General features: G+C 40.1%; 2 protein-coding genes across 4 annotated transcripts in view; both read left to right on the forward strand.

The window, feature by feature from the left end:
- Positions 1-5,255, forward strand: part of SLC24A3 (solute carrier family 24 member 3) — a 324,638-nt gene extending 319,383 nt beyond the window's left edge. For all 3 annotated transcript variants that reach the window (XM_048842455.2, XM_048842456.2, XM_075127266.1), the window contains 2 exons: positions 2,717-2,782; positions 3,608-5,255. In XM_048842455.2, coding sequence (XP_048698412.1) covers positions 2,717-2,782; positions 3,608-3,757 — 216 coding nt within the window. In that variant the 3' untranslated portion in view covers positions 3,758-5,255. The remainder of the gene's footprint in view (positions 1-2,716; positions 2,783-3,607) is intronic.
- Positions 3,820-18,918, forward strand: part of RIN2 (Ras and Rab interactor 2) — a 141,508-nt gene continuing 126,409 nt past the window's right edge. The window contains exon 1 of the mRNA XM_048842450.2: positions 3,820-4,436. The gene's annotated coding sequence lies outside the window, so the exon portion shown is untranslated. The remainder of the gene's footprint in view (positions 4,437-18,918) is intronic.

Genomic DNA, 18,918 nt, shown 5'->3' on the forward strand with positions numbered 1-18,918 from the left:
AGTTTTGGCCTTACTGTTTTGAAGCAATCCATGTTCTAGTTTCCTGGAGCAGTCAGACTACTGAGAATAACACATGATGGTCTTGTTAATCGGAGGCAGCAGCAGAATTCCAGAATTTGATTGGTCTATGGGTCATATATAAGAACTGTAACATCTCCAGTTTATAGCAGCAATACGAATTTAATGAACAGTTCTCATTATTATAATTTAGTTTCATTCCAGTGGTTTCCAGAGGTCCCATTGTGCTGGGCTCTGAACAAGCACGGAATAGGAGCCAATCCCCGCTTCAAGCCAGTGTAAGGCTCTGATCTTGCCATGTAGGTGCACCCTGCCTCCAGTACAGACGCCCACTTCATAACTGCTGGTATTAAATATGCCAGTCGAAGTGGAATCTATCAGAAAAAGAAATTGTGCATGCATGGAGGGATTTGCCTTCATGGAGTTTATTGCAGGATTGTGACTCAAAATGCCAGAATCGAGCTCCCCTTTTCAGACTCAGACAGTCAAATTCTACTCTCAGTTGCAATGGGGAACTGAAATCGATGGATTTGTTCTGGATCTACACCTGTGTCACGAGCGCAGAGTTTGGCCCAGCGGGTGGCCAATTTGTTTTTCCTGCGTGTATACGTAGAACTCCGTGAGTGCCTTAGGAGTCCTGTGCCATGTAGTTCTTGATCTTGTAGCTGTCCCTGGCATTTGCAATTCCTAAATCTCTTACAAATGTGCCACTTTATAATCCAGCTGAGAGGATGTGATTGCTGAAAGATGGCTGGTGATACACTGTGTACCATTATTTCCCCTGTTGGCACTTGAGTAAATTATATTGTCACAGAAAATTCTCATTTGAATTGCTCTTTGGATTAAGGACAGTTTTACAAACCAGAAAGAAATCCAGCTGTTAAAACACAAGGCCCACATTGTTAGAGGTGTATGAACTTTTATCCTCAGAATTATTTTCTGCTTTGCAAATCATTTGCAGTAATGGACTAATGCTTTTGCTTTGCTCTGTATACATCTGTAGACCCAGCTGAGTAATTAACAGCTGGAAATCGGCCCACTTAAGGAGGAACACTGCACTTTCAGCTGTCCCCTTGGATCCCAGTAACAAGTAGAGTTATGCTATTGGAAATATTCCCGCACTAAATGAAAATAAACACACCCAGACAAACATTAGTAATGTCCTCATTCAAAGTATCTTTTAAGGATACTTGTAGTGTGTAAAGGGACTTCCTGCTAGAAAGAATCTTAAACTGAGTGAAATGATTTGCCTTTTGGAGGCCTGCTGATTCTAACTGAACTTTGCTAGTGATTTCTTTGCACAGAATGAGCCAAATTCTTCCCTTCTGTAACTCCATTGATTTGAGTGGAGGACTGAATTTGGCCTAGTTACTTTATAATGCTCTGTTGCTAATAGTGCAGTGCAGGAAATACAGCTTTAATAGACTGCAGCATCTATCCAGCAAAAATTCTCTACATTAATTTGCTTGTATGTGATAATATAAAATAATTTTTATAATGAAACTTATTCCGTGAGGTGTACCCAGGAAAGCATAAGCAGAATTTAAGACAGTCTTAGATTATTTAGGCTTTAAGGTTTTAACTGCATGGAGGAAATAAAAAATCCAGTAGCCTGTGGGGTTAAATGTCATAGCTTATGCTACCCACTGCACAATGGCCAGCTGCTTTGCTTCCCATTGGGAAGGTATTAACCTTATAGTGAAGGAAAAGGCTCTTGTACATTTCTCTCTCATTGAAATCCTAGTGCAAACACCTGGCCTTCTATGCAGTGGGCCAGCTGAAGCAGAGCTTGAGTTGACCAGCTTGAGTCGGGAACTGTATTCTCTGATATGCCAGTCGTTAATGCTTTAGAAAAAAACAATTAAAGTACATAAAGGAACAAACAATAACAGCTCTGACAGACTCATATGAGCATAAAGGGAGGAAGGATGGTCCAGTGGTTAGGGGTTTATCTCGGGAGAGGTGAGTTCAATTCCCTGCTCCTGTGTGACTTTGAGTAACTCGCTTAATCTCTGCACATCGGTTCTCCAGCTGCCCAATGGGGATAATAGCACTTCCCTACCTCACAGGGATGTTGTGAGAATAAATACATTAACGACTGTGAGATGCTTGCATACGCAGCGTGATTGGAGCCTTAGTTAGATAAACAGAACGAAGAGCCTTTTCACTTAGCACTAAATAGTTGAGATCCCCGCTAACGATATAAACTGACCATGCCAATTTGCACTGTTAGATTCCATCTTTGTTCCCTTTATGCAGCCTAATAACAGTAGGGGGGAAAGGACATACTTATCCCGGAATTTCTTCCACGATAGTTGGAAAATCAAATTATGGGTCAGGATAAAAAGGCCTTTCCCTATATTATTCATGCAGGAATCACACAGGAGTCAATTAAAAGGAAGGTACAGTCTCATGGTTTAACCTTACAAGAAACAAAAGGAGAGACAAGTAAGAAAGTTGGGGTGGGAGTGGCAGGCTTTATAATGCTCTCAGTCTCTGAATATGTCACCCTTTGATCGAACACCTTCTTCTGGAAAGGGGAGTGGGCTAAAAACAGTGATGTAATGGTCTTACTTGGCTTTTACATTGCTGGAGGTGTTGTTTAGAGACTGCGGTTTATGGCTACAGAATAATTAGCAGAGATGAAATCTATTGTTCAAACTTCTCACATAGTTTTAATAAAATTCCTTCTTTTCAGATCCAGTTAAACAGCAGAGGACTTATCTATTCCGTTGGCTTGCTGCTGGCATCAGTTTTTGTCACAGTATGTATATAATCTCTTCATGTTCTTTATTTCCAAGATAGTAATTTTACAGAAGTTTGCTTTTTGTCCACATGTTCCTTTTCTCTTAGAGCAGCAGCAATTGCTGTGAGTCCCATTGAGAGGTACTGCCGATTCCTACTGTAAAATTTCCAGGGGCCTAATCTGGTATTTTGCAATCTATTATCTGACCTGACACGAGATGGCTCATACATTGTGTATTTTTTCCTTGAAGGAGCCCCAGGAAATTCACTAGTAATCCTTAGTCACTTTCCGTGGGAGAAATGAAACCAGACTTACTCTTGTGTACAGTCCACTCTCCTGCTGGGCAGATATGAGTTTGCTGTAAAACACAGCAAAGTGGACATGTTCATATTCAAGCATCAGACTGTTTAAAGCATACAGAGGTGTTTACACCTGCAAATTGCAGGCCCAGATACACACACAGCTGAGAGCCGTTTTAGACACACAGAAGGGAGCTGGCCATTGAAAAGTTTAAGGGGTATGTATCTCATAGAATTAAATGGAATTGTTCTTACCAGAATGAACTGACTATTAAAATATTGAGCCAGATCATTACCTGGTATTAATCAGTGCAGCTGATGGTGCTATGCCAATTTATTCCAGCAGTACATCTGGCCCACTGTATAGTAATATCCTAAAATGATAAGTTGCAATTGAGAACAGAATATTCTTCAAGCAAGTCAATGGCACTCAGCAGTGGAAAAGTAAATTTCATGGTCACACTATTGAGAAAGGTGCTTGCCACTGATTGTAAATGTTTTTGATGTTGCTGTTTACTCTGAGCAAATACTGTGTGTATTGTAGGTATTTGGTGTCCACATGAACAAATGGAAGCTGGATAAGAAGCTGGGAATTGTGTGCCTTTTCCTGTACGGCATCTTCTTATGTTTCTCCATCATGACAGAATTCAATGTTTTCACTTTCGTGAACTTGCCGATGTGCAGAGATCACTGATCCAGGTGGCAGACTGTCGAGAGGTACTTCCTTCTTACCTGTGCAATACAAAACACGGCTGGCGTCTCCAGAACACGGTGTACCCAACGGTCGTGAAATATATCCTGCTCACTGTTCATAGGATTCTCCTCCCATCTCGGTTTACCCTCTTCCGACCCCGAAACCTGGAAAAATCCTGCATCGATGTGAAGATATTTTTTTTTCAACATTAATGTGATTTCCAAGTTCAGTTTTTGAACAGTGACTGGGATTCTAAATGAACTGGCTGCTATCTGGCGTTGAGCCAGGCAAAACTGATCTGCTACAATTCCTTCCTTTTTAAGTTATTTGGTGGAAGACTAATCTAATTTATGATTTAAGACTATTGCTAGAATGCAGAAGAAGAGGGTACATTGTATATGGGGTGTTTTTCAAGCAGAACTGTGGGAATCTTTTATTTTTTTCAGAGATCAACAGCCTCTCTTTGCAACTTCTCCTTCTGAGCGCTGGATTTCGTGTAATGATCCAAAGGTCACAAGTGCAGTGTATTATGGGAACTCAATTTGAAATACTCAGCATATGAGTGGATTGACTGTTAAAAAAAAATGACTGGCAAGGCAGTGGATAACAACTTTATACTATGATTAACGCATCTCCTAAAGGTGTTGTAAGGACTGCAAGGTGAACATGGATTCAAAGGGTAAACACTGCTACCATTTTCATTATTAATGTCAGAGCTTTATTGCTAGGTTATTTATATGACTTCCAAGCAATGGTTTAGGACTGCCAGCCCACAAGGGCTAACGAGGAGAGGTCCTGGTTTTTAATGATCCACACATTGCGATGCAAGGTCAGAAGCTTCAGAGGATCGTCCAACTTCTTGTAGTTTTTGGGGGGAGTGTGTAGTTTTATGTCTTATTCGTTGTGAGAAGGACATAAGCACAGTCACACATTCTCTAAATGAGTTGTAGACACTGGTTTCTTTAAAAGGAAAGAGGCATATTTTGCACCGACATTGTTACTGAAGTCATAATTTGCCACTCTTTAAAGAATACACTGGACCTGGCCAAAAAATTTTACAGCTGAACTTATCTGATATCAGATTGTTGTGGATTTATTCCACCTCCTTCTGGAGGAAGAAAGAGAGAGCGAGAGAGAGAAATGGCACTTTTAAAATGCAGAATATCTTTAATGCAAATTCGCTCACAAATCTAAGTTATGATGAAAGTTTTGCCATTCTCTGTTCTAACAGACCTGCAAGGTTTTGTATAATACTGTATTAATATGGAGTCAAAGGTGAATGTTTTTGTCTATGGTACAGACGGTGGCCAATACTGGTAGACAGGACACAACAAAAACAGGGCCCTAAGAGAAAAAAAAAAAATCTGAACTAGCGGAAGAAAAACAGTTCAGAGTGAAGACCCGTTTATCAACTCATTTGCACTTTTGCACTTGATTATTTAAGATTAATTCTCTTCGGACAAATAGTGTAAAATAAATGTTTCCAATCTGATCTCCACTCGACACAGCACGTTACTTTCTGTCCTTTTCACACGGAACAAGTGAAAATACACATTTATTGGGCAAGTTCCATGGACAGTTGGTGCATGGCCACCTTGGGTAAAAGCAGTCTGGTGGGTCTCTGGAGGAAAGCAGGTGTGAAGACAGTGCAGATGTGAATAAAGGGGAGAGAAAAGAGGGGCTCCATTTTATATACGTGTTGCTGTTTTTTCTTCAGGAACATACTGTGATCCCACTTGTTTCGCTAAGCAGCATTGTAAGACCAGCATGCTAAGAACTACACCATATGGAAATCCCATTGCATTAGAAATCCCCATTGTACCTTCTTAGTGTGTTTTTAATTAATATTAACCACTAAAAAGTCTAAAAAGACTTCCTTAAATTAAAAAATAGTAGCATGATGTGATACATTTCAATAAATTCCAACCCTGAGGACAGTTATAAGCTCACAACAAGATATAGTAGCTCCTAAGCTGAATCTTTCCTTACTTGCAGAAGAGACAATATTTGGGAAAAAAAGTTTCACATCAGGGCCTATTATTATTTCTATTTTGAATACTTATACTGCTGCTCCAATGGAGCCAGTTGGATCTATTTCTACGAAATAGCCATTATCTATCCCATGGCACAAAAATTGCATGACTGGTTTTTTAGGAACTTTTCCTGTTGACGTACATCAAATACTTTAGTATCGTAGCTTTGCATTGTATGTGTATCCTGAAATACATTGTTCTGAACTTTGTGCATTTTGCAAGAATGTTGTGAAAGTTGCTCATTCCAAGTGTAAGCAAAGAGGTATCTTAGATACACTGAACTGCTCTTACCTGTGCCATATTCTTATGAGATGTGATAGACCGTTTGCTATGATGACAGTTTGAGTTAGATGTACTTGTGATCTGAAACCAAAGCAGATGATTCAAGCTTGATTTGAAATAGAGGGCCGGTTGACTGTGTGAGTTCTCATTTGTTTTTAAAAGACAGAGCCTTTCAAACTGATAGCTTGATTAAATTCCATGGAAAAATCTCCAAGACAAAAATGTAAGCACTTTTCTGTGCAAAGTTTATTCTGCGATCACTCTTCATGAAAGGTCTCCCTAAGACATACAATAATAAGATCGCTGCATACGCTGACTGATACTTCGAGTATTCACAGCTTTCATTTTGTTTTCCTTCCAAGCTTTCACTTTAGTTTTCCTTCCTAGCAATCGTAGACAATTTTTAACGAGCATTTCAAAGAGAGCTTAAAGAGCCTTCTCCCCAGTAGTGAACACCTCACCTCACTCTACCTTTTGACCTGATTTTATCTAGGCTGACGCCAAATATCTGATCCCATAGTTTCAACTCCGTTTGACACTTCCTTGACCGTGATTAAATGCCAAAATCTTGTGATGTGGGTGGTTTTAAGAGACACAGGAAAGATTGCTTGTGCCCTACCAAAGTAGAATTCTCTACCTGCATTTTATTTGTATTTTTTTTTAAGAAATAGTGCATTTTTTTGTAGCTATAGGTACCTACAACAGAAAATATCTTGCATGGAGGGCATTTACACTAGTGTGGTTTGGGAGGTTTCTGTGTTGTTCTGTTCCTTTGTGTTTGACTTTGTATCCTGAGCTGTGTCATTGAAGTTAGTGAATTTGCATGCTTTGGATTTGTGGCTTTTGCGCCTGTGAAACAGGAATTCATGCTAATTTTAAGCATTCAAATGCTTAACAAAAATTTCTTTAAAAAACAAAGAAAAGAAAGAAAGTGGGAAAAACACCCACAAGTGCTGAGGACACAACATTTAATGTCAGTGTAAGAACCTGAGGTTAACATCTAAAGAGCAATGACAGTAGCCCAGATTTTCAATGACTTTTCCTAATAATCTGTAAAATAAAACGTAGGTAGCAAATACTGTTGGATAATTTTTTTAAAAACTACAACTTTCTGACTACTGCCAGATGCTTCTGTTACCAAATTTATCTGTTCAAATTAAATATGAGGACATGTCAGATAATGCTGTAATGTCAAGCTCTGTCTATATTCAGAGATATGCCATTCATTTCATTCATTAATTCTCTTGCTGAGAGTAGAGAGTAGAATACACACTTTGGATCAACCATTTCTAGAGAGCTCAGTCTCCTGCCAAGATTGTGGCCTGCTCCGTATTAAGGCTGTGGTAGGCAAAGTCGGAAGCCATATTATCCTTCCAGTCTTTGTGAGGCCATCCACAAAATCTTCTCCGTCCAGCTTTTGTTGGATCAAATGCATAAAGCTAGTGGACTAGTATAGACTCCAGCATAAGAAGCAGATGGCCGAGCTAGCTGAGATGGTGTTGAGTCACTTGATAAGACACTAGAGACTGATTGGTCTGACAGCTGACATCCTCATTCAGAACATGATGAAGCTACCATATACCTTCAATACGACGTTACTGTTTCATGTCGAAAGTATCCAGTTGGCGCATTTGCGTCTCTGTTATGGCTCAGGTTTCAGAGCCATACAAAAGGATGGAAGCCACTGCTGCTTGATAGATACTCCTCTTAGAGTTGATATGTGGTGTTGATGCCACAGAGGCTTCCGAAGAGCATGCATAACAATCTTGACCTTGCTGAGTTGATGTTTCATGTCAGCAAGGCAACCTCCCTCCCTAATGACGATGGAACCAAGACACTCAAATGCGCTGACAAATTCAATCTCTTGTCCATTGATTATGATGGATAGGGGTAAAGGTCCATCAGCCACTTTCATCAGTTTGGTCTTCTTCCAATTGACTTGAAGACCAGTCTTACTTCTTACTTGCTTCTTCTGTAAATATATTCAGGGTATTAATGAGATTAGCATTTGAAGATGAGAATCTAGCTGTGGTATCTGCATATTCCAGCTCTGCTATGCAGGAGTCATGCGGTACCACCCCTGGAATGTGACTAGTGACAGCTTCCATCATTCAGTCAATAACAGTATTGCGCATATCAGGGCAGCCAAGCATCCTTGATGAACACTGCTATTGTACTCAAACCAGCTGGACATCCTGGTACCTAAGTGGACACAGCTCTCACTTCGGTAGTGTATTTCTATGAGAAGGTGGAAGAGCTTACCAGGCACACCAGTAGCTTGTAGACAGGGCCACAGGGAACAATGATCAACAAAGTTGGAGGCAGCGTTTAGATCAGTAAAAGCTGTATACACCTCTTATTGTCTGTGCCAAAACTCTTGACCTTTTCCAATAATTTGTCTAATGGTAAAAATCTGCTCTGTGATTGATCAGCTTGCTGTAGACAGCATAGATTCTTTATCGTGGGGTTAGCATGCTCAAGAAGAACCAGCATGAACAGTTTACTTGCAGTGGAAAGCAAAGTCATGTTGCAGTGATTGGAACAACCAGACTATCGCCTTTCCCTTTCTAAAATGGGAGAATAATCCCATGGCTCCAGTCATCAGGTAGTTTCTCATGAATCCATACTTAGTTGATAATATGGGTAAGCCGTCCCAAGACAGAATCCTGGCCATTTTTGATCAGCTCAGCAGCTATACCACAAATATCGGCAGTATTGCCATTCTTGAGCTTACAGACTGCTTCAAACCTCCTTGAGAGTGACATCCTCTGCATTACATGGAGGGTCTCTCATTGGGCTCGTCACATCCTCCCAGAGTTGTGGAGCTGCAGCTCTGATAGGGTGGTTAAGAAGCACCAGAAAATGTTTTTTTCCATCTACTCAGACATTCTGCCAGTACACACAACACATTACTCAAACCGGAACCCCTCTCCCCCACTGGCTGATGGAACCAAAATGTTTGGACCTTTGCACACAATGTAGATTTGCTGTTTGGAGCATGCCTTGAACACCATTGATGCTCCTACCCTCCCATCACTGAATTCCACGTTTGTGTTGCAGGACTCACTGAGACCGGTTGGAGCAGCCCCAGCAAGACAATTATTAACAGCAGTCATTACGTATGGTCAGGCCCCAGTGATGAACTTGTCAGCCACGTCGGCCTCAGCAGTGTCGCCTTGGCCTTGTCAAGGAATGCTTGTAAAGCCCTCATAAGTTGACCTCCCCTCTCCAAATGTATCCTGTGGCAAGGACTTTCTTGTAGCCATGGCAACATCACTGTCATTGGTGCTTATGCACCCCCTGCCCTTGCCAGTCAGGAGGACAAGGAACAATACCCATGAGCCCTGCGTTATGTCATCAGAAGACACCATCCTGACATTATCATTGCGCTATGCAATGCCAGCACTCCACTGTGGGCCAATACTAGGAAAGCTTGGCCAGAAAGCATTGAGTGTTTTGCTGTGGATGCAGTTGTGAATGGCATTGGTGAGCAACTGCTTGAACTTTGTGCTGCAACTGGACTCCATGTTTCTGATACCAATTTGCAGTGGAAGAACATACACACATGGACTTGGTATTCCGATGGGGGACAAACCCACAAAGCACAAGATCACGTTCTCATATTTAATTGGTGGAGAAGTTGTGTGCACCACTATTGGGTGTTCGGGTGTGCTGAAGTGGTCAATATCGATCACAGGTTGCTTGTGGCCATGGTGGAACTGAGGTTGAAGGCAACTCAAACCAAGCCTTCCATTAGTCATTTAGACTTACTGAAATTGATTGACTGCTGCTGTCAAAATGGAATGCCAGCTGAAATCTGCAACTGATTTGATGCGCTAGCCCTTGCAGACGAAAGCCTTGAACAGGAGCAAATCAACAATTTGTGAGACTCTTTCCAGTCTTCTGTTATGGATGCCATCAACAAAGTGCTGGGGAAAAGGCACCCCGGGCCTAAACATAAATGGATCAGTGAACAGACCAATGTTCCCTCTAATTTTTGACAGGCCGTGTGCACAAAAAATTTCTTCTGGGGAGATTGTTGTGCTTCTGTGCACATTTTTGTGTGTGCGGTGTTTCGCCGTGTGCGCACGGTTTAGGATCTGTATGCGTGCGCACACGCGCACAGCTTTGAGAGAACAGTGGAACAGACCCTGGACAGCAAAGAAAATTGCCATGTGGCTTGCTAAAATGGGAACAACCAAGAATACCAATGCCTCAATGCCTTGCATAACACAGCTTTAAAGCAGGACATTTGGGGCAAATAAGGCTCAGTTGATAAAAGCTGCATCAGCCAGAAATGAGTATGGGACTGTCTATAAAGAATTGTGCCCCTTAAAAGCTGGTCCAGGGAACAAATCCTCACTTGTCAAAGATGGACACTATAACACACCAGTTTCAGAGTAGCAGCCGTGTTAGTCTGTATTCGCAAAAAGAAAAGGAGGACTTGTGGCACCTTAGAGACTAACCAATTTATTTGAGCATGAGCTTTCGTGAGCTGTAGCTGTATTGGTTAGTCTCTAAGGTGCCACAAGTCCTCCTTTTCTTTTTGCGTATAACACACCAGTTTAACTTTAAAATGATATTGTTAAATCAGTGCAAACTCAATGTGGACAGACATTCTTAATTGGATTTAAACCTGCCTTATAGCAATGAAACTTCATCTGGTAAAGCGTTGGCTTAAGCTAAATCAATATAAGGTATCTTTAAATCCAATTAAGAGCATCCACACAGGGATTTGCACAAATTTAACTGAATCAGTTTAAAATCACACGTTTAGGTTGAAGGGATGCGAGTTTGAATACAGACATGGCCTTGGCAGCTTTGCTCCAAACATAAGGAATCACATGCCTGGTAATGCGTGTAGTTTGAACATGCTATACAAATGCATTGGGTATATTGTGAGGCACTACGCTGAAAGAAAGGTTTCCAGTGTCCCAAGACTATGCGTGAAACCTTGGCGCTGTTGAAATCAATGGCAAAAATCTCATTGCTTCAGTAGGGCCAAGATTTCTTCCTATATGTCTTTACAACAGCACATCCTGTTGGTCTTAAAAACAGTTATTTAAAGATATGAATAAGTGAATCAGACACAGAACTCTTTTTTTAAGCCAAATCAACAAGCTAGTTCTTACTAATACAGCTTGGCACAAGTAAGGAGATTGCACATGAAAGTGCTATAGGCGTTAGGAACTGTAGGAGCCTGGAACTTGGAGCGTATTTCACTTGGAGAAAATTCATTTACTTTATCCCCAGCTCTGCTGACTCATTGGACATACAATGAAAAGTTTTTAAGTTTCCAAAAGTGGAGTTGTAGCCAAATTTATGCCAGGGGGGGAAAAGCAAGGTATGCCCAACGAGGCAAGCATGGAAGAAAAACACTTTTTTGTTTTGTTTCTTTGATCACACTTCCAGTGGTATAATTTGTAACATATGGCTGTGAATCTAACTCTATCCACTTCTAACAGCCCACTAACTACGCCAAGTCTTTGAAGCGTGGGTGGAGCCAGCTAATTTCATGAAAGCTTTTAGTAAAAGAAGCACAGGTCTTATAAGGTTCCAAATATTTTAATAGTTTTTAATTGTAATTTTCAAATTATCAGTAAAACAAGTTTTAAAACTTCCATACAAAAAATCTCGACCCCCTGTCTATTTTGTTCTTTTCAATTGAGTAGTACTTGAATGTGCTAAAATTAACATGGAATGTTTTTAATAATAAATGTGACTTTTTGTAGCAAGTTGGAGAAATGAGGTTCAGTGTTAAATACCTGAACCTATATGGACAATCATGATAGGCACAGAAGTTTGCCCAAATGCTGAATATTTTCCCGTTAGCCTTGTGGTTTCAGGTCAGCATATCTGTGACAGGTAAAGCAGGTAATTTTCATCTGTAGTTTAGGAGGTCTCTGTTATTGGATCCTGTAGAACAGTGTACAGATTTCATAAATAGAACCAGCTGTAAGGTTGTTACAAATTGTATCTGTTTCTTTCTTACCTCTTCTTGCAAAGAAAAAATGCCAGTCAACATAATTGACTTCATCAGTGATAAGAAAGCTAATCTTAGTTACGATGTTACAAGAAGTGTCCAGATAAAATTCTACATACAGATAGATTTATATTTGAACATAAGTAACTGATACTGGATGGTTTTGGTAAAAGAATTCTTTGGACAGATGATCTGTTTACAAACCATTGTATAGCTGGTTGTCTCTACGTACAGCATGGCAAGATTATAAGGATTCATGCCAAATTTATGAGCCATTACACTAAGTGAGAGCCTTAGGAAAGAACACTCCTTTATCTTCACTATTAACAGAAGAGGCAATAAAAGAATGCAACTGCCAATGACATTAAGTTAATAACATCAGGAGTATTTTGAACAGAGTAGCTGTTCTGAAGTTTTAGTACTTCCATAGTTTTAGATTTCATCCTTGACATTTAATATACATTACCTGAATTTTAACACCATCTTTGAGAATGAACCAAATGTTTTGATTCCTATGAAGAGTTGCAGTTAAACTCAGGCAGATGTGTACAATACAGTTTCATTTTGACGGGGGCCAGGCTGCAGTTACTTTGCTGTTCAGCAGAGTGTTAGCAGGGAGATAACTACAATCAGAATAGAGTTTCTGAGACTATATTTCCTTTCAGTTAGCCATGACATTATGGAAAAGAAAAATGTGCTTAATGTTCCATTGTTGTTGGTTTCTGAAATTAGATAGGCTTAAAGTATTGCAGGAGAGGGGTTGTGCAGTGGACAAGATGCAGCCCAGTGTCATGATGGTACTTATGGTCTTAACACCACACACAGGGCTTCTGAGGCAGACAGCGCATCAGAAAAGCGTGTTTAGGAATCTGCAAAGACACAGTGAAACCCAAAAAATGTCTAGCATTGAACAGGGCTGGGGCATGACCAGTATAGCTAGGAATATGCTGATTTTGTGTAGCACGCATACCCTGCCCCTCCCCCAGCAACCTCTATCAGCAGCACTCCTGTGGAGGTCCAACTATAACTTAAAGTTCTCTCTCCGCCCAAGACCCTGAGGGAGGCCATGGTGGTACCACCATATGCACTTCATTGGGGTAAATGCCCACAAAGATATAGGGGGCCAGGCTGACACAATGTGGTGCCATTTACACCTCCCTATGGGCTTGATCCAACTCCCGTTACAGGCCATGACAGGAGTCCCATGTGCTATAATGAGAATTGCATCAGGCCTTAAAGCCCCGATACAGCAAAGCATTTAAGCATGTGCTTAAGTCTCAAATAAGTCAATGGAGCTTAAGCATGCACTGAAAGCTAAGCATATGCTTATGTGCGTTGCTGAACTGGGGTCTAAAGGTCAGGTTCAGTGAATCTAACCCATTGGTATCGGTGATTTTTTTAAAGCGTTTCAATGAATACAGTGTCTGCACCATAGTCGTGTGGATTTTATAAACAGCGGATGCAGTAAAATATACCCACTCCAAGCAGTGCTATAGAAAAAAGTCCTTCAATGATGAATGACCAGAATACAAGACTCCAGCAAGGAGAGACTTTACTGAATGTGCCTTTGACTGAAAAGAAAGAAGTGACTTTGAAAGGCTTTATAGATTTTAACTATGAGTGAACTACTGAGCAAGCTTTTTACTCTTTATAGTATTCTTTAGGAAAGTGGATTTTCCCCGTTAAGTTTTGTCATGAGTTGGCATATCACATTCCTGGATTTTGCTACACAAATGAGGCAGCATGTCAGAATGTTTTTAGCAAACATGGCCTGATCTTAAGCCCACTGAAGTCAATTGAATTCGATGAGCTTTCGGTCAGGCCCACAGTCAGGAAAATCAAGAATGCGTATTACTGTTTTCTCCTACAGATAGATAACAATTCAGCTGGTCTGATTAGCAAAGTTTGTGTGTCACTGTTTATTTGATTCTGAGTGATTCATAAACACATGAAAGGGTGTGAGATACCACATACTGTACGTTGAGTAAGCTTGGCAGTTTCTGTGTATTCCAAATGTTCGTTGACTGACTTGAAGCTCTTTGTTGCATTTCTCGAGAACAAATGCTTTTTTTTTTTAGTGTTTATAGCCTAGTTTGAAGGAGAAAATAGACTTCTAGTATGGCTGACAAATTTTGGGCTCAGGTACTGCAGCAATAGTTACCCCTTTTCTCCTTCTGTGTACATGGCTGCATCTGTAGGTGTGGAGGCTAAGATATGACATAAGCGCAGAATCCTGGCCCCACTGAAGTCAATGGGAATTTTGCCATTGATTTCAAAGGAGCCAGGATTTAACACCAAATGTTGAAAGCACTCTTACAATAACATTCTGCTATAAGGTGAGAGTTCACCCGAATTCTGAGTCCAGTCATTACTTACACATACAGACCCATTTGAATCCATAGGATTACTGCAGGAAGGACTACTCTTGTGGTTGAGGGTTTGCAGAATGAGTCCTTTGTCAGTACAAGTCTCATTGTCCGCGATGTTGTTCAGGACAGTCTTTGTCAACTGAGGTTAGTTTCCTTTAGTCGGATGGGGAAGGCATCTTGCAATTTATTTATGAAGGTCTTTATGGGATGGGTGGTACAGAATCCATCCACCAGTCTCAAAGCTATAAAAGGAGGTCTATAGCACACGCCAATTTCATCCCTGTTGTAAGAATAATAGAGTTATACCCAGGATGACTATAACTCCGTGTCATAATATTTGTAGAAAATGATCATAATAACGGAACAAAAATATGTGTGTGTGGGGTGTGGATGGGGAGAAATACATTTCATAGCAGGGATGCTCTTGAAGATTTGAAAGGTGAGGGATCAAATTTCCCTACAAATATATGACTGTCTGCATGTCTCACCACATTTTTAGGACACAACAACATGAGTGATGGCTGGTGGGTCCATAGGCCTTTATATAGGAAGACTTCTGACATAGTTTGAGAGGTAAAGAATTTGAAAAATTAGCAGATGTAAAATAATGTTGGCCCAATGCTGTGGATTCTGTTTCAAAAGCAGCTTCCCTTCTGAATTTGGTTGGTTGCTTGTAGATGGGTATATTATTGGTTTCCTTGTATCATAAGGATGTGAGATTGTGCTACCATAATCCCTTTATTAAGTATATGGTCAGCCTGTGGATTTAAATGTTTACAAGTTCACTACCTAAGACAGAATTCATGCATTGGACTAACAGAAATAGGAGGCAGTTTTGGGCCCAAGAATAGGTGGAAGAAAATGCAGAGTGGACCTATTGCTTCAAGTACCTGTCTCGATACCTCGCGGGTGTAACTCACGGTGTACCCTTACGCTGCACATGTTCATTGAAACATCAGCTCATTACACAGGCCATTGGAATCCTCTCCCAAAATCTTTTCACAAAGAGAAATCAGTGTCTCTTCAAAGTGAAATTTGCACATTACGCAGGTATTTTATATCTGATCCTCTTCCTGGGCATCCCTGTTTTGTTCATTTATAAACAGACAACACGTTCTGTCCACTGTAAGCAAGTGAAGTAGACAGGATCCTGGCTTTTTTTATAGACAAAAGACAATGATTTCACTATGAGTGTTACTGATCCAACTGAATGATTATAGTTTTGACGTGGGTATTTTAAACTTCCTGAAGCCAGGCCATCCCATATTTAACTATATTCATTAAAGGATTTGATCGTGAATATGACAGATTTTGGGCCTTATTTTTTTTAAATTTTAAACGAAGATTTATATTCAAGTGTGTACATTATGAACTTTAACCCTGTATGTTCGCTGTTATTAAAACAAAGCCCTGTGGTAGCTGGCTGCCATATGAATAGGAAAATAAATCAATTATGGCTGTTGAGAAGACAGAAACTGATGTCAGTATTTAAGATACTGACAGACACACACACCTTTTTTGTAAGTGCAAAAGATGGTTACTTGTTTTTAACTTGTTTCCATGTTTGTATCAGCAAGTAAATATTAGTTTTGCATGCCAATCATATATGTATATAAGAAATATAACGGGACAAGTCGAAACAGCATATCTTTGTAAATTCAGTAGTATTTCCAATTATTGTTACTACCACTATGCTAAATTCCAGTTCCCTTTCCTGAATGTAAGAAAGTTTTTAAAAAATGATCAAAGAGGTCAGGAAATTGTGCACTGAAATATTTATAAACTTATTTATTTATTTCTCTTACATGAAGAATTACGCCCCTGAATCAGGAAAGCATTACCTTGTTCAGGAAGAGCAGTTAAAACCCAGGGCAGTCAATGGAATTTAAGCCCATGCTTAAATTTAAGTGCAGGCATAGGTGCTTTCCTGAATCAGGACCTAAAGTTGGAGCTGTTTAAACACATTAGTACCATCCTTTTGAACTTCCGTGAAAAGTGGTGAGACATTTAATTTACTGTGATTTTTTATCAGCTTGCTAGTCCCCTTCCTGCAACCTATATGGCGAGGGTAGTTATCGAACATTGAGAGAACCTGAAAAATGTCTCTGTGCTGGTTACTAGTACTGATCGCTGGAGTAGAAATGCGTAAATACCAAACCTTCTCCTCTGTCTGTCAATCTATCATATTTTGAGGGCAACCATCCCTGTTTTTTCTGAGCACCATTTACAGTCATTAAAATTTACATTTCATGAGGTGCCAACAGGTATTTCATAAGAGATCTTCCTTTCCCAAGTTTGAATCAATTTCTTCCGAAAACTGTTTTTAAAAAAAGTCTAGGTTACATGTGATGACCTGCATTTTTGAAAACAGGTGTAACATGGAAGTAAATGTTTGGGTGCAGATCCTCAAGCCGGTGTAAATTGTCATGGCAACATTGACAGAGCAGTGGATCAGCCCCTTGAACTCTTACAATAAAATGCTTTCACTACTTGCAAACAGGCGAGTGGGTACCCCCATTTCAATAAATGTAGGTCAGTGCATCTCCATTCTCGGAGGATGTATCACTTGGCATTGCTGTCAAGGTGAATTATGATAGAGCTCAATATGGAGGAGGCAAGAAACAGTGCAGGCGTCTTCGTAAGAATGGAACAGTGGAGAGGAAAGGTCAGAATTTTATGCTTGAACAAGCTCTTAGACACTTAGGTATTTTTCATTTTAGAAAAAAAAGCTGGCAAATCAAAAGGATAAAGGCTGATTATGAAGCAAGTGTTGCATAAAATTGAACCTCCGTTTATTGTAGAGTTCATGACTCAACTGAATTCTTCTTCTTAAGTTCTCACAGAAAACATCTTTTCCTGGTAGCTCTCCACAGTGAGTCTAAATCTTCACGTACAACATACATTTCTTTGTATCTAAATTGGGATATGAAATCAGAACATTCATTCCTAGATAAACTAAAACTCCAGCTAACGTATTGAATTTGTTGAGATCTTGAAAAAAGACAAAAATAAATTCTTGATATCTTGGTCATTAAAGCTTTCTAATTTTAAAAATGAATGGCATATCAAAAGGGCACAGCAGATAAATACATGTTTTATACAGCACAAGCGGAGAGCAAATGCAAATGAAAGTAAAACTGCATTATGAAACACAGATTCTTGTGTAATGAGAATGTTGGCAAGTTTTTCAAGGATTGCATTTATGTTGTGCAAATAATATTTGATCTTTACAGTTCACTTACTGGTTCTGAAAAGGGGTTTTGTTTTGTTTTTTCCAGCAACAAGTACTGTATTTTCTTATCAGGGAAAATGGGGAAGATGAGTCCAAAGTATTGCATGAGTCAGACTTGATTCTTACTTTAGGTAAATAAGTGTGTATCACTGATCATGAAAATCTCCTGTGCACATGTGTCAGTGTAGACCTATATACCTTAGAGACTAATTGCACCCTTGTAATTACTGAATTCTCAGGGGCAAATTGTGATCAACTTCCTCATAAGAGTAGCCTCACTGAGTTCAACATCTACTTTCATGAACAAGGAAGTCACAATTAGGCTCTTAGGCCTAGATCCTCAATGATATTAGGTATCTAATATCATGAAGGAATTTTCCTCCAGGGCAGATTGGAAGAGGCCCTGGGGGGTTTTCGTCTTCCTCTGTAGCATGGGGCATGGGTCACTTGCTGGAGGATTCTCTGCACCTTGAAGTCTTTAAACCATGATTTGAGGACTTCAATAGCTCAGACATAGGTGAGAGGTTTATCGCAGCAGTGGATGGGTGAGATTCTGTGACCTGCGTTGTGCAGGAGGTCAGACTAGATGATCATAATGGTCCCTTCTGACCTTAATATCTATGAATCTATGAAACCTAACTCCATAGTTAGCTGGTTAAATAAATGTTAAGAGCTACTTTAATCCCCACACTGAATACACAAGAGGGAGAATAAGCTCAAAGAGACATATTCCCCTCTCTGACAATGTCCTGTGCAGTGTCAAATTCCCCAGTAAAATGGTGAAACCACGGAAGTGTTCTCATGATTAGAAAGCACGAGCAAAAATTCAAAAGGGGGCGTGCACACAGGAAAACAGGACTGGTGCTTTTTTTAGTGCATTGTTATGTATCCAGAAATAGGCACAGGATAAACAGTCCTATGGGGTGAACTTCACCCCTGTGCAGAAAGGCAGTACAAGGCTGACGAGACATTTAAACCCATAAATAGGATTTAAGTTGGACTTATGTGCCACAGAAGCCTAGTGCTAACCCTCTGCAGAGAGGTGAATTTCAGCCATCGTAAGGAGCAGGGCTTTTGGGGCCAGATGTTCCTTAGAGCTCAGCATCCCAACAGCTCCCATTTAGGCACTAAATAAATGGATGGATTTTAAAAAAACATTTAAAAATGCTGAGCACCCAGTGGCTCTCAGTGAAAGAAACGGGTGCTGCTGAGTGTGAGCCCTTTGATTTTTGATTTTTTTTTTTAGTGGCACTGGCTTGACA

This window comes from Caretta caretta, chromosome 3, assembly GCF_965140235.1.
Source record: "Caretta caretta isolate rCarCar2 chromosome 3, rCarCar1.hap1, whole genome shotgun sequence".
NCBI classification, from domain to species: Eukaryota; Metazoa; Chordata; order Testudines; family Cheloniidae; genus Caretta; species Caretta caretta.